At 41.9% G+C, this 16,076-nt stretch overlaps 1 protein-coding gene across 3 annotated transcripts in view; it reads right to left on the reverse strand.

Annotated features, from left to right (window-relative positions):
• The window catches only part of Lama3 (laminin subunit alpha 3), a 231,647-nt gene that overhangs the window by 13,249 nt on the left and 202,322 nt on the right, over positions 1-16,076 (reverse strand). For all 3 annotated transcript variants that reach the window (XM_046433650.2, XM_046433639.2, XM_046433659.2), the window contains 6 exons: positions 11,808-11,925; positions 11,279-11,419; positions 8,470-8,609; positions 7,605-7,736; positions 6,301-6,454; positions 1,824-1,993 (listed from right to left, as the gene is read on the reverse strand). In XM_046433650.2, the coding sequence (XP_046289606.1) occupies positions 1,824-1,993; positions 6,301-6,454; positions 7,605-7,736; positions 8,470-8,609; positions 11,279-11,419; positions 11,808-11,925 (855 nt within the window). The remainder of the gene's footprint in view (positions 1-1,823; positions 1,994-6,300; positions 6,455-7,604; positions 7,737-8,469; positions 8,610-11,278; positions 11,420-11,807; positions 11,926-16,076) is intronic.

Here is a 16,076-nt window from a genome sequence, read left to right on the forward strand (position 1 = left end):
AAAATTCTATTTGCTAAAGATTCTTCACTTTGCCTTTTAAAATGTTTCCGTTTCCACTTAGGATGGGTAACTGAGTATTGGATGCAAAGGTACTGGGCTTGAATCGGAAGAAGCGGCTGGTGACTCATCCCACTAAATGTGCTAAAGGAGAAGATGCAGGGGACGGGACCTGGGGAGGGCAGAGCTGGTGGAGAGGCCACAATGGAGAGCTGGGAAAGGACATTCCGGGCAGTATGTGCAGCTACTGTTCCTTTAAGAGAGATGGTTGTCACTGAGGTCATCTTGACCAAGAGGGCAGGGCAGTGGGGCATCCCAACTGAGAAGTCAGGGATAGGTAAACTGAGGGATAAACCCTACTCCCTCTATTTTAGTCTTCCACTTGCACAGATTTGGTAAATGAAGGATCCTTAGACTTTTCCTGAAGCTACTGAAGATCTGGAGCCACCTGCATAGGCTCTCCCCTTTAGAACACCGGCACTGCAAGGCCTGTCGGGCCTTCACACCCAGCTGCCTGTGAGTCACGCCCATGAATGGGGTTCATGGTTCACTGAATGGGGTTCCCAGGGCCTGCTTCATTCCAGGCCATTACCGCTCCTTGCTGCAAGGAAAACAGCATCAGCCCCATTTAACTGATGAGAAAACTGAGGTCCAGAGATACACAGCAGTTTGCTAAAACATATGAGCCAGACATGGAAAGAAAGCTTACACTTAGAAAAGTTACACTTTATGATGGCCACAAAGATGTGGTCCCTTCGTAAGAATTGCTGTGGGGCAGCTGCTGTGGGGCTACCTGCAGTGTCCTGGTAGCCCCCAGCTGTCACACCCTAGGATCTGCAGCAGCACTGCAGGCTGTTTTCAGCCAAGGACTGAGTGAGGTCATATACTAGAGCAGGCCACGTATGCATGACACTGAGCCCTTCTCACGGGTGGTCTGTGCTTGGGGGGCCCATGGCTGACTTCTCAGAACTGCACTATTGTATGAGGTCCTTGTACTCAACCCTCCTCCCTGTACCTCTTCCTTCGCAAATGTCTTTAGGACCCTCCAGCTACAGGTTGTCCCCTCACCTGCCTACATCTGTCCCTTCCTGGTCATCTTTCACAAGCTTTCCCACAATAAAACTCTTGCCCACCTAACCCCATCTTGGCATCTTGTCTCAGAGGAGTGGAGCTGGCCAATGTGTGGCCAAGCAGGGATTGCAAGCCACAAGTTCAAGTCCAGGTCTTTTTGACTCCTGGGCAATGCTCCCTCTGTAGAATACTCTTGAAGAAATGGTTGACACTCTTTTCTTTATGTCTCCTTCAAATCACCTGAAAATGACAAACCTTTTTTTTCTACTTTGTACCGATATGATTCATATCTCTCCTCCTCCTCCTCCAAAGGATGCAACTTGTTAGCATAGAAAGTCTAGATGCATTCTCTAAAAATGATCTACCTGGCACCAAGGCTACCTAAAAGAATGATTTTCCTTTCACTACAGAATGCAAGAGAAGAAAGGTGATTTGTCATTGAAATAAATAGCAGCTTTAGAAAAAAAAAAAATATCAGCCTTATTTTTAGAACACTGTCAATTCTAAACCGGAGCTGAGCTGATTGTTTCAGGCCCTGAGCAGCACACCGTCACATTTGCAATCCAGCTGTGAGGAAGAGCACATGGCAGGCAATCACGCTGCCTGTCCTGTGCAGGCTAGCACCTCTCTTTACAAAACTGGTCGGGCCACCTTCATTAGTGACAGGTTGCATGGTGTCATACGGCTAGACTTCCCTGGGGTAGAATTGCAGTTGGGTTCTGAGTTGGCACTGGAGCAGGAAAATTCAAAAATACCTGGGTTTCAGCAACTCCTGGGGAAGCTTGAATAGCAAGTGACTGGAAGGACTGTCCCCAAACTGGAGGGCTCCTTGATTGGTCTCGGCCTTGAGAGGTAGTGGGCAAGACTTCACATCTTTCCACACCTCCATGCTCCTCGGGGAGGCCACTGGTGTGTCTTGCAACAGCTGCATGGGAGAGGAGCAAAAAATTAGGGCAGCTAGTTATCAGGTGAAAGAGGGAAGAGTCTAATCTTGCCAAGTGCCTTGTTCAGTTTTCACTCTATTCTAAGAAATGGATTCAGTGGAAAAGTCGAAGAGACAGCAAATAATCCCATGGGATGGAAGTTCCCACTGAGAAACCTTCTGTGAACCTCTGAGTGACAGGAGGAGACAGAATGGAGAGTCAGCATGCATTCTCAGCTCCTTAACCCCACCACAGCCAGATCCACCCATGGGTGTCCCAGGGAGGCTTTGTTTTGGGGGTCTTTTGCCTCCAAGAAGGAGGAAGAGCTCATTCTTTGGGGAGACAAAGTTTTAGAGAATCTAAACACCCTCCCCCCTTTTTTTTAAAGAGAGAGAGAGAGAGAGAGAGAGAGAGAGAGAGAGAGAGAAAATTTTTTAATATTTATTTTTTAGTTTTCGGTGGACACAACATCTTTATTTTATTTTGATGTGGTGCTGAGGAGTGCGCTTCTGCTTGAGCCACATCCCCAGCCCCAAACACCCCCCTTTTTAAAAAAACACTCCCCCCCCTCTTTTTTGGCTCTGTCTTTGGGGAGGATGCACATTATTCCCATCCTGTACAGTTCCGGCCACTTTGCAGAAAGCTGATGGACCTGGGAACCCCAGGTATCCAGGGCCCCTCCCCATCATGGACTATCAGAAGAACCATGGTGTCCCCTGAGACAGCAGCACAAGGCCTCCATGGAGCCATAAGCCTGCCAACCCCTTCCTCACCATTCACGTGGGCTTTTGCAGCAGGACAGGTGAAAGGACTGAGAGAAGACACAGAAGGGCAGGGGGACCACATCCCGGCCTTATTTCCATCAGAGGTGACCCATGTGTGAGTCTGTCCTGTTTCTTCAGCAGTCACACAATCATCAAGATCAGTTTTGATAAATCCCCTTTGTCCTTCAGGGAACCCAGGCTCAAAATCTTGGTCATCATGAACACCTGCCTCCTTTGCCTCTTTGGTACACTGTCTTCACATCTTACTCTGTCTCTCTGTGACACATTTTTGTCTCCACTTTTCCTTTTCATTTCTAGTGCCTCTGCCCTTAAAGTCAGCCCTGACTCTCTTGCCAGGACTATTGCAGTAGCCTGCCAATTTGACCCCTTGTCTTTAGAATTTTCCTACATCAAATCATCCCCAAACCTGCTGCCAGTTTAACAATCTTTACTTTTTAAAGTAGCTTAAAACACTTCTTTCAATGGCTTTGCATTGACTGTTGAAGAACATTCAAGGGACATACTAAGCTTGCCTGATCAGATGCTAGTGTGTGATTCCAGTTATCTCTCTCCAGTTTCCTTTCTCCACTAAATTTCCCACTGTTCACCAAGCCTTTCCAGCCTGTAGAGGCCTGAAAAGCATATTATTGGAGATTTTGACTCTACTATTTACTGACTGTGTATGCTGGGGCAAGATTTTTTTTTAAAGCATTTTTGAACTCAATTTCCTGGCCCATGAAGTTGGTGTTTTATTTTGCCCTCAGAGGGCTGTGGTGCAAGCTGAAAGAGACAACATGAAGCCTTGAGAGCATCACAGAGGATGCTTGCAAAGTGTCTGGTACAAGTGAGTGCCGCCCACATCCTGCCTCCCAACTTTGGGCTTCAGCTCATGCTGCACAAATATTCATGAATCTAAACACAACTCATACTCCACATATCTCCAGCTCCTGGGTCATCCTCCAGAAAGATCCCCCCTGATTCCCATGACAGGAAAATTCCTGTTGTACCCCTTCTATAGCATGTCACATCCCTCTCATTTAGGTTCCTCTTATCATACACAGTGATAATAACTAATGTGTATTGCATGCTACAGGGAAGGCACTTTTCTAAGGGTTTTGTATTTATTTTCTCATTTAATTGTCATGCCAATCTCATGAGATATTATCACTATTTGTCTTCATTTACACTGGGGCAAAGAGACCCACAGAGAGGTTAAACAATTCAAGGGCACACACCTAGTCAGTGGAAAGGCTCCATGCAAACTCAGGAAGTCTGACTCCAAGGTCTATGACCTAACTATTAATTTATGTTGCATTTTCTCTGCTATTGGAAGCAGAATGATCTTCTTCTATCTACCCTGGAGCTTGCCTGGAGCAGAGAGAAAATTAAATAATGTATTCACTGGTATCTCCCATGGCAATAGCCCCAGTTCCACCCAGAGACACTGATGGTCCCTCCCCATCTATCTCCACCTGAAGACACCTGTCATTCAATATAACACAAACTATTCCTCCTTCCCTCCAAATACTTGTTCTCCTGTCTCTGTGGCTCTCTCAATGGCATCTCTGTCTACCCAACAATCCAGATTGGCTGACAAGGAATTCTCCTGCCTTTCCCTGGTCTCTCAAATCCAATTATTGTCTTATTTCAATATATTATATCTTCTAACTAGCTTTGAATCCATCTCCTTCTTTCCAGTCCTACCATCACTATGCTAATTTTGTATCTCAGTAGCTATCAGCCTTACAATAAAAAAAAATGAATACATGACTTAATTTCTAAGAAGGCAATTCTAAAACTATTCTTCTCACAGCAGTAAAATGACAACCCTTTGGAATTTAAGAAATGCATTTCTTCTTAATAGCAGGAAACACTTCTTCTTATGTATTATCTGTTCTCATGTCCCCGAATTATTGTAGAGCAAGGAAATATTGGTAGATGAGCAGTATGTGGTTGACATCAAGAGAAAAGTGTGTTGAACAAGGGCAGATTGCTCTCAAGACAGCATGGGCTCCTGGGTTGGAATTGTATCTCCACATTCTGCCTGGGGGAATATGGGCCAACAATTGCTTATCTGTCTAAAACACAGCATCCTTTTCTGTAAGATGTGCCTATTAATAGTACTTACCACAAAAGGTTAAGGATTTAGTATGAAAGTGTACTTGGAGCGCTACTGTAATACCTGATAGATCAGAGGTATTTGGGGTTAACTGTGACCTTAGGCCTGGGGAGGTCACACTGCTGACCTCAGGCAGGGCGAGGAATTCCCTAAATCCTGACCTGTGTTCAATTCATGACCACATTTTCATTCCTCTACACCAAGAATGGCATTTCCTTTCAATCTTTCTCAGCACTGCACATTAGAATCACCTGAGGAGTTTATAAACTTATGATTTGCTGGCCTAGTCCAAGGGCCTCTGACCTAATTGGGTCAGATGTAGCCTGAACACTGGGGTTTTAAAGTTCCTTGGGTGTTTCTAACATGCAGTTGATAATGCATATTATTGGCTTCAGCGAGGCCTGGGTGCATGTGTATACCTTACCTCAGGAATTGCACTAGGGCAGAGGTAATATCTGAGGGCAAGAGAAGTGGTGTGGACCTTATGTTCTAAAGAAAATCATTGGACTGCTATAGTCTCAGCACAAGTGTCAAAAGAGTATGACATCAGCTACAGAAAAAAAAATTCTCAAGTTCAAGTTCTGTTAGCAGCTATGCAGTTAGTTTTAGGGGCAATCATCTATATTGGACAGGGGAGCTGCTGCCCCTTTAGATGACTATTAGTATTCCTCTCAAGCTTTTTGTTTGTTTGTTATGTTTCCGTTGAAGCCCTCCAGAGAAAACCACAAGGAACTGGTTTAAACCAGCCAAGGCCTCACAGGCCCTCTTCCAGGTAACTTAGAGTAAAGATTGTTCATTATAATCTCAATATAACGTTAAAACCTCCACCCAGGGGATGAGTGTTCCTATCAGTCATTTTTGAACATGTGACATATGAAGATGCATGACTTCCAACTGAGCATGCTCAGAAGTGCACCTGCCTCTGCATGGGATTAGAGTCTTTCCAGTACAAGCCCTTTGTTTTCTTTGTTGGTGCAGAGGCACTGCTTTAAGAATGAACCCCAGTGTGCTCTCTGTACTTGTGACAGGCTGGCTGTCCTTATCAGTTTCACACTGAGAAAAGATCACCCACCTCTGGATAAAAACACTGCTGATAACAACCCTCAGGTGTAAGTAATCAACCTCTCTGCCTTCTTCTATCTCCAGGCTTTGCACTTACCCATTGCCTTTGGTTATATTTCTATTTGTTCTCTGACTGCAAACAATGCCAAATTTTTATCAAGATACAAAATAAAGGCTAAAAAGAAAACTCGCTTTGTCATTTGGTGCAATTCAGCCATCAATGGCTACCAGTGCTGCTTCATGGAGCCGCTGCCCAACATGGACCCAGTGACTGCTCATCCCCTGGCCCACCCTCTCCCACCAGGCAGGCTGAGGAGCATGCTCTGGGGAGAAGTCAAACTCAGGGTGAGGCTTTGACACTTACCTGGTTGATATTAAAAGTCTTGGCCTTGTTAAACCTCGTGGAACCTTTGAGCAACATTAGAAAAGGTGGTTTGTTTAAACTGCAGCCTCCCAGGGACACGTCTCTCTTGGTAGATTTACTGGCCAAATCCAGGACTTCAGGACTCTCGGATAACCTGGAAGGAAGGCAGAAGTGAAAGCTGCTGTCAAACTGTCACTCATGGAGGAAGACCCACTGGTCCAGAGAGTGCCTCATAAAAATAGCATTCTCGTTGCCTAGGTCAACTTCCATCACCTGCCTGTATGTCACATCTACAGGCCAGCAGAAGGGCTCAAGAAACTTTTATTACTTGGACTGTGGCAGGGCTAGAATACTAGTTCTTTCTTGGGAATGGGTGTCATAGAGAGAAATGTGAAAATCAAATATGCAGAGAGGGAAAAGATGGGCACCGGCTGATACAAAATGAGGGCAAACACCAGCAAACCTCTGAGTTTATGGAAGGATGCATCTGACTATGTTTGAGTAGAAAAGTGTCACAGCAGATCTGCTTTATCCCATGTTTGCTGCCTGAGACTTATGTCAGCCGAAAGACTAACCCCCTTCCTGTCTTCTCCATCACTCCCACCTCCTGCTCAAGGAAGATGTTACATCAAACAGATGGAGATTGAGAACTCTGAGCCTGATCCTGGCCAAGGAGGTTGGTGCCTCATGGGTGGTGGGAAGGGAGGGAGCACCATCAAGGCAGCCTACAAGTTCCAAGTACAAGATGCATGGCCAACACCAGGAGGACTTCTCTCTGCCTTGGGGAGGATTTTGCCTTTTATCTAAATCCAATTATTAAAAATTTCAGGAAATAGTTAAATGCTAGCATGCATAGAAACACCAAGCTCTATTCTTTCTACTAAAAGTCATGTTCAATGCTGTGGTGGTTTGATTTCCTATTATTACACTGGTCCATGCAATTCCTTGGCTTGAAAACTATGGTGAACTGATTATATCTAATTACCCCCATCTTGATTAAAATGAAATAAAACTTCAGGGTGAATATTTTTTCAGGACCATAATCTGAAAGTTAATTTTAGTTAGACCTTTTCCAAGGTTATATGCCAAAGCTGCCCTTCTACAGGGAGGCTGAAGTCAGGAGCTTTTTTGTTGGTTGGTTTGTTAATGGACGTCTCTTGCCAAAGAGGGTATTTTGGGAGTCTGCGGTGTGAGAGGCTTGTACAGCATGTTGATCGATCTGACTTTGCTAACTGGATCAATGAGATACCCTTCACACAGGCAGGCTGTCCTCAGAAGTTACACACGGAGAAAAGATCACCCACCTTTGGATAAAAACATTATTGATACAACCCTCGAAATAACTCCCACCCAGGAGGAGAGATTGCTGAGAAGCTGAAAAGCCTGATAGCCTTTGGTTCCTTCTCAGAGGCTGGTCATCAACGAGAAGTCGGAGGCTAGAAGAGGAGGAAAACAAAACAAATATAAGAACAACTAGGGAAAAAAAATACCACTCTGCCATCTTGGTCAAGTTGCTGTTTTAACCTAGACTCAATCACTATTACCTAAAAGAACTAGTTAGACTTTTTAAAGAACATTAAATTTTTTTCATATATATATTTTTCACATTACCTTTTTTATTAGACATTGTACAGATAGAGAAAGTACACATAACATAAATGTTTAACTCAACAGATTTCTGAGACATGAATACACCAACATAATGGCACCCCAAAAAAGAAACAAAATAGATTTTGTGTTCCTTTTTTTTCTCTCCAGCTTCCCTCCTTCTCCAAGAATAATCAGTATCCTGAATTTTGACTTGATAAATTAACTTGGCCTATTTTTTGAACTTCATGTAAATAAAATCACAGGGGATGAACTCTTTGATGTGTGACTTCTTTTGCTCAACATTAGGTTCATTCATGTCATTATATATAGTTCTAGATCTTTCTTTTTATTGCTGCATAGTATTTAATTTTAAATGCACCACAGTTAATTTATCTATCCAACTATTGATCTATTTTGTGAATGAGGAAATTAATATGGAACAAGGAAAAAGGCCAAGACTTATTAGTCAAATCACATTTGTATTAAGAATAAATATTTTGCAAAAAGGTACCAGAAAATTTAATTAAACTAGTAAAGTAGAACTCTCAGCACTTTTAGCAGAAATATCATCCCACTCACCCTGCGCGGTCACTTATTACAGATACATAATGCAGTAAGCCATCCATATATGTCTCTGGAGATTTAAAAATTGGGCCGTTGCTGTCCCTGGTGCTCAATTCAATGTGACCATCTTCCAGAGTGACCTGAAGGCTACTTGTCTGAAATCATTATAGAAGAAAGCAATTAATTTGTATTCAAGGAATATGAATGAATAAATACTGAATTTATGACTCAAGCCATGTGCAAAACAGTTAGGATGTTTTGACCCAGATGTTTTGACACAGTCATTTTAATCTAAAGATTACTTTTTGAATATTTTGACTCCATGTTTATGAATATAAAGATCTTAAGCAAATTAATTCAACTCTGATGAATTCGTCAAAATCATTTTGTTTTGGACTTTCTACATTCACTAAGCCAATTGTATTTCTCAGTTATACAAAATAGTTACATCATTTCTACATTTTTCTATTTTTACTTTTATTTGCTGAAGTTATTTCCATCAATTTTTTTCTGAATGTTTTTTATAGCAAAGAGTTGATTTGTCAATTTTTAAAACAGCAAATATGCTAATTATTGACCATTAAGTTCAATAATATTTCTTTCTCAAGCTTGATCCATTCTACTCTGACTCTTTGGAGATATACAATGAGCCATTTTAATAGTAATAGTGAAACTTCTGTAAGCAATGGTAAGTGATACAGGAATTTCCAACAATGATTTTTCCTCCATAAACATTATAACTATGTTTTCTTTTCTTTGATTATTATGAATTTTTTTTTTACTATCTGGTCATTATTTCTAGGAAGCAAAAATTCCCATGTCAAATTCTGCAGATCAAAATTTTTGGCAAGATGATTTCTCTCTTTTGGTCAGTTATTAAATAAAAATGTGCAATTTCAGCAGCTGTCATTCCAATTTTATTCATATTATATTCTACCAAGTATAAATTTTCATGGTACTCAGCAAGATGTGATTCTTCAGTGAGCTTTCAGTCTGTTTCCCCCCTCCCTTGGGGCAGGGGGACCAGGGATTGAATCCAGAGTGCTTAACCACTGAGCCACATCCCCAGCTCTTTTCATGTTTTGTTTTGAGACAGAGTCTCATTAAGTTGCTTAGGGCTTTGCAAAGTTGCTGAGGCTGGCTTTGAACTTGTGATCCTCTTGCCTCAGTTTCCCAAACTGCTGGGATTACAGGCATGTTCTACTGCACCCTGCTGTGCTGCCTTTTTTTTTCAGTTGGCAGTACTTATTTTGAATTGGTTCAAAAAATGCTACTTTCTATGTATTTTTTAGTTAATCCATTACAGAATTGAAGGCAATGTCCCTAAGATATTTCTAAGATTCCTCTATTATCCAGGATTAATGTAATCATTCACTAACTCTATTCTTCCATCTGCTTTTGACCATTTTCTGTGTTGTGTACTAAGTGCTCCTACACATGGCAGAGGAAGCAAGTATTAGTTGTCAAAAGAGCTCGGCCAAGACCCCCTGCTTTGATGGAAGTCACCTCCACTGTCAAATGTTGGAACATGCTTTTTTTTTTGATATCTTTATTTTGTTTACTTTATTTTTATGTGGTGCTGAGGATTGAACCCAGGGCCTTGCACGTGCTAGGTGAGTGCTCTACTGCTGAGCCACAACCCCAGCGCCTGACACATGCTTTTTTAGGACTAGTTTTAAAATTGTATATATATATATACATAGAGAGAGAGAGAGAGAGAGAGAGAGAGAGCAAGTTACCAAGAGAGGAGAGGTATTCCTAATACTAGGTAGCCTCAGAGTCAGTCCACTACCTCCCATCTTCTCAACGATGCTAGATATATATTACACTGGATAATCCTAAAGACACAAATCAAGAATGACAGTTTTCTATTTAAAAATTCCACTCATTCTGCAAGTGAATTTTGTGGAGTCTGTGAGAGTTGACTCGCTGACTCCTACATCCACATGGCCACCCCTGCAAAATCCTCTTGAGCTGAAGAGGGCACCCCCTAGCTGAAGAGAATTTCTAAGGCTCTGTTGTACATGGGGAGGGAGCAAAGGACCCTCTTTTCTGCCATCTCTGGATATAAATAGGGTTCAACCAGTTGCTGCCAAGAAAAGTCCCTAAAGAGCTAGCTTTTGTGTAATAAAAAAAGTAATGAGATAAATCTGGATTTTTTTTTAAACTTAGATTTAAAATTTAGCCACATTGTTATTTATAATAGTTATAATTCATTTTAAATCACAAAATATACCTGTAAAGAATGAAAATGAAGGGGTGATGGAAAGAAGATGTACTGGGGATTGAAATGGAGAAAACTATGTTATATGCATTTATGAATATGTCAAAGCCAACCCCACTATTCTGTATAGCTTTATAATGCACTACTAAAGAAAAGTTTTAAGATAATAAAAGTGAATTCATGGATACCCACAAATTCAGTTCTGCAAATTATTAGGTATGTCCTAAGCCTGATTTCTTTTAGGACCTACCCCATGATTGAACTATACAATAGCATTTGCCATGATGAGAGATAAAATGCCTTATAATTCTACGTTCAAAACATCTCTGAAGCTGGGCACGGTGGCACACGCCTGTTATCCCAGAGGCTGAGACAGGAGATCATGAGTTCAAAGTCAGCCTCAGCAACAGTGAGGCACTAAGCAACTCAGTGAGATCCTGACTCTAAATAAAATACAAAATCGGACTGGGGATGTGGCTCAGTGGTCAAGTGCTCCTGAGTTCAATTTCTGGTACCAAAACAAAACAAAACTCTGTTGTTTTTGACACCAAACCTTGAGTCAGGTTTAAACCTTGTTCAATATTAGGGACTATTTCTTACCCGGGTCTGATGATTTAACAATACACCACTGGGTTGAAAGGTCTGAAATCCAAATGAGGCCTGGAAGTGGTCCGGCAAGGGGAAGTCCAAATTGGTAAAACTCATTTGCCCTCCTCTGGAGAATGAGGCAGATCGCACAAGCTGAAATACAAATGTATTTCATAATGGCATAAATTATTGGTGCTATCAACATTTCATGGCTGAAATACAGTACCTTGCCCTCTATCACTTTACTGGAACTGATGAAGGTGATTTATGTAACTCAGAAAGAAACTGAGTTTTCTCTTCTGCCTAATAAGTTACCAATCATCTGTAAGGATTTGCACCTATTGCTGATATTCTTACTTTGCTACAAATTTAATATGCAAGTTGGAAAAGGATCTGTATCTTGCGAATACATGGGCAGTGTAGGGGGACCAGTTCGCGGGTATTGGTGAAAGTATAGGACAGAAAAAAGTCCAAAGTTCAGGAGATGGGTCAGCTGGGATGCACTCCGCACTCTGTTGCAAGGTTCTGAACCTCCACTTACCTTCCAGTCCTCGGAGCACTTTTTGGTGACTCCCACAGTATCATTCAACCGAACGACACCACTGGTTTTCTTCAGATTTTTCATGCAGCCTCGGAAAGCAGGTGTAGAAATGTTAAACCTGATGGAGGATACAGAATAGGATCATGTCAGGCTCACCTGAGAGTCAAAGCTGAAACACTTGCTGTCCAGCATTTCTCATCCACAAACAAGTTCCATACATTTTATGGCTCTCTGTGCTCATATCCTAACATGCTCTCTCAGAATTCCTATAATGTTGCTTATTTTATGATACTGGAATCATCTACCTCCTTCATTCATTGAGTGAGTCTTCATTCTTCACTTTAAAAATACAATAATGTTGACAGAAGAATGTCCACTGTCCCCAAAATGGACAGAGACAAAATATACCCAATATCTAGACCTTTCCACCCTCCACTCCCCAGAGTCATGGCATTGCATGGTAGATGGAAAGTATATTAATAAGTTAATATATACTTATTATGTTAACTTATATAAATGTGTTAAGAAATTTGTAAATAACATATAAGAACCCACAAACGCTCTAGAAAAACTTTTGTTCTTTTTTTTTCCTGTCCACTCTTAAGTGAGCCACTGTGAACTTGGAAGAAGTAAGGGGTTACTTTTTGGTTCGATTCAATTATGGAAAATGTGATGTGGTTTAACCATTGCTAGGCTGAACCAATGGTGTCATCTGGGTTCCAGGCTGTATCCACCTCTTAACTATCCTTACCATGTGTGACAGTAGGCCAGGGGTCACTCTGAGAATTAAGACAGCTAGTGTAGGGGAAAAGCTTCAGACAGTGGTGGCACATGGCTATGGACCCTCAGGTGTTCCAAAGGCACAATAGTGCTCTCTAGAGATGAGGGCTATCCCTGCTGTTTGAGCAGGCAATTTGACTTCTCTTTGCCTCTGTTTCCATATCTGTGTAATAGGATCATGTTAATGCTTCGTAGAGTTGTCCTGAGTTTATATAAGTTAATATGTGTAACACATTCCAACAATGGTTGGTGCACAGTGAGGATTCATCTTGAGATGGTGGGGGCTAGTGACCATCCCCATATTACCATACTATCATTATTATTATGAAAGCCATTTCTACAACACCTTCCTGTGATTTGACTTCTGGGTGTGTTTGGAGCTGAATTTACATGAAGCATTAACACATGTGAACTAACTGAAGCCCAGACAAATGTTTATATTTCTAAAACAAATGGTATACTAAGAAAAGCCGAAGATTTCATTATAAGTCCCTAGGGCTGCTCACTTTTCTAAATGGAAAGGTGTCTGCATTCATTTTAATCCAATTCATTATGAACAGTGGAGCTGCATGGAACACACATAAAATTAAATTTCATTAAAAGGAAAAAGCAGAAACAAATTCTCACTGGTATGGCAGCATGAGCTTAATTATTTTGTAAAGATGACTTTTTGGCCCAGAAGAGGAGGAAATTCTTGGAGCTGGTCTCTTTATATATATCTTTATGTGTTATGAAATTCTCTCCTGAGCTATCTGAAGGCCTAAACTTTTAATTTTTGGAGCTGGTCTCTTTATACATATTTTGATGTATTATGAAATTCTCTCCTGGGCTATCTGAAGGCCTAAACTTCTGTGTTTCTCCACAGTGCAGGGTCTGAACATACTTGCTAGAGGAACGTGAATGCAGGGTACATGTTGGTGTGTTAAGTATTCCCACACTGGGGCACATGTGTATGCATACTCTGGGCCAATCTGTCCACAAAGCTTATCTAGGTCCATGGCTGCTGTAGGCAGATTTCAGAGAGTGACAAGAAAAAAATATAATCCTAAACTCAGAGTGGGGTACTTAGTAAATCTTCAACTGATCCCTGATCAGTTTTTCACTTTTCAAGTTATTTTCAATTTTATAATCACATTCTGTAATGCAGTGATATAAGTTCCCAGAAAAAAGTTCCTTTTTGGTGTCAGACCTACTGGTATTATCAGGGATGTTCTACTCTTCTCCTGGGAAGCAGATGGGAGTTACAGGCTGTGATTTCTGATTAGAATCTTAAACATTCCAAGATATGGGTTCCCATTTCCAGAAGATACATCACAGGAAGAGAGGGAGACGCAAAACACCCACAAAATCCCTGGAGCAAACCTGCCATACTGCTAGTGTGTTTTGCCCCATGACAAGTTTGGATACTCAGATGTCCACAGGGGCCTTCCATGTATGCCAGGCATCAGACACCTCCCTCCTTGGGAAGAGCTGCCTGGTTGCCTCTACACAGCTTGGCTGTGGGTTATGGGTAGAATTCCTCTGTGTCCACCTACCTCCAGAAACCCACGTCAGAGGGCAGTTTCAGGATTCACTAGACCACCAATGGCCTCACTTAGGGATGAGGCAACCCAGAAACAGCTGAATATTGCTTAGTATTTTCTTTCTTTCTTTCGTGTGTGTGTGTGTGTGTGTGTGTGTGTGTGTGTGTGTGAGTGTTTTTCTGGGGATTAAACCCAGGGCCTGGTGCATGCGAAGCAAGCACTCTACCAACTGAGCTATGTCCCCAGTCCAGTATTTTCTTTCAAAAGTGTAAAAGTCCAGAGAAATCTTTTTACTTGCCTCTATTTCCTGCATTTCCCATTTTCTTTTGATTTTCATTGGAAACTGGAATATACTAGCCAGAAAAAGGAAGTAGCCTTTTTGTTTGTTTGCAACATTCTAAGACCAATTACTAGGAGAATCCTATATGTCTGTCTACATGTATAGGCATTTAATATCTGCGTATATATTTTCTTAGTGGAGAGAGATAAAAAGGCAAAGAAAGATTGAGTGTTGACTTAACCCAAGGCCACACCACTCTTCGGTGACAAATCCTAAACTAGAACTGCTCTCGCGGTCCTGCCCTCCACCCTAGTGGTCCTGGATTGGCTGGTGCCAATGTCACTGACCAGGGACCTTCTGCTAGTAACACACAAATGCAAACCTCCTACCAATGGTTTTCTTATTGTCTTCCCTGGAGAATTCCTCCTGTCTCTGGCTCTGGGCAGCGCACCTGTCTCCATAATCTCAATGCCCACCTGTCCCTGAACATCAGTCACCCAGGCTCCAGCCTGTTTTCTCTCTGGAGTTCCAGGCCATTCTTGCCACCTGCTTCTGTGCCTTTCCACCTGGCTGTGTCTCTGGCTTCTGAGCTCAGGCTGTTTCAGACTGAATATGTCACCTGTTCTTCCTCTGGTGCCTTTATTCACCCACATGTTCAGCCAAAAACCAGGTATCAGTCTTGACCACTTTCGTCCTTTACTAGCTCTGCCTAGGCAACTGTTAATGGCTACTTCTGGGACCTGCTCCCTCTTCCTCACCTGAACTGCTATTACCCCTTCTCCTACATCAGGCCACCCTCATCTCTCACCTCTGCTAATACTCTATCTAGTCTTCCAACTTCTCTGCCTGCTTCTGTTCTTCCTCTTCCCTAATCTGATCTCTGCCTTGCGCTAGAGTGAGATACTGAAAACCTCAAAGAGATCATGCCCTTTTGCTGCTGAAGTCTTTCCAATGACTCCTACCATGATTGGCAAGATCCCCTGTGGTGTGGCCTTGAGGCCCGTGTGCACTCTCATAGCATGTGCCATACTTGACTATCATGACCATCTCACTTCCTCTCTTCTTGAGATCTCTCCAACACCTGTCACATCCCTGATGCACACTAGGCCTCAAAAACACTTGTGTAGTGAACAAATAAACAATAACTCTCAAATGTACTCTGAAGTGCTGACTACCTAAAGTAGTCTCTTATTACACTTAGTTGAATAATATCAAGGGCACTGGCAATTCATAACTAGCTGTTCATGATCACATTACTATTTAATATTACTATTCAATATTAATATCATCTCTTTGACTCAATTTCTTCATTTGCAAAATTCAGGTATTATAGACCATGATCTGCAAGGGCCACCGAGTTTAAAGACATTCACTCCCAAACTACTAAGGTTGAGCTTTCCAATCTGAAGAATCACATGTAGGGCTGGGCACAATAGTGCATGCCTGTAATTCCAGCAGGTCAGGAGGCTGAGACAGGAAGATCACAAGTTCAAAGCCAGGCTCAGCAACTTAGCAAGGCCTTAAGCTAAATTGCTCACTAAATTGTGAGGTTGTCTCAAAATGAAAAATAAAAAGGGTTGGGGATGTGGCTCAGTGGTTAAGCACCCAGGGTTCAATCCCTGGTACAAAAAAGAAGAATCACATATATAAATGATCACAATCAAACATTCTAGGAGTATTTTAGCT

The sequence above is a fragment of the Marmota monax genome, unplaced genomic scaffold (genome assembly GCF_021218885.2).
Source record: "Marmota monax isolate L192 unplaced genomic scaffold, Marmota_monax_Labrador192_F-V1.1 WCK01_AAM20220418_F8-fsc00126, whole genome shotgun sequence".
Classification (NCBI taxonomy): Eukaryota; Metazoa; Chordata; class Mammalia; order Rodentia; family Sciuridae; genus Marmota; species Marmota monax.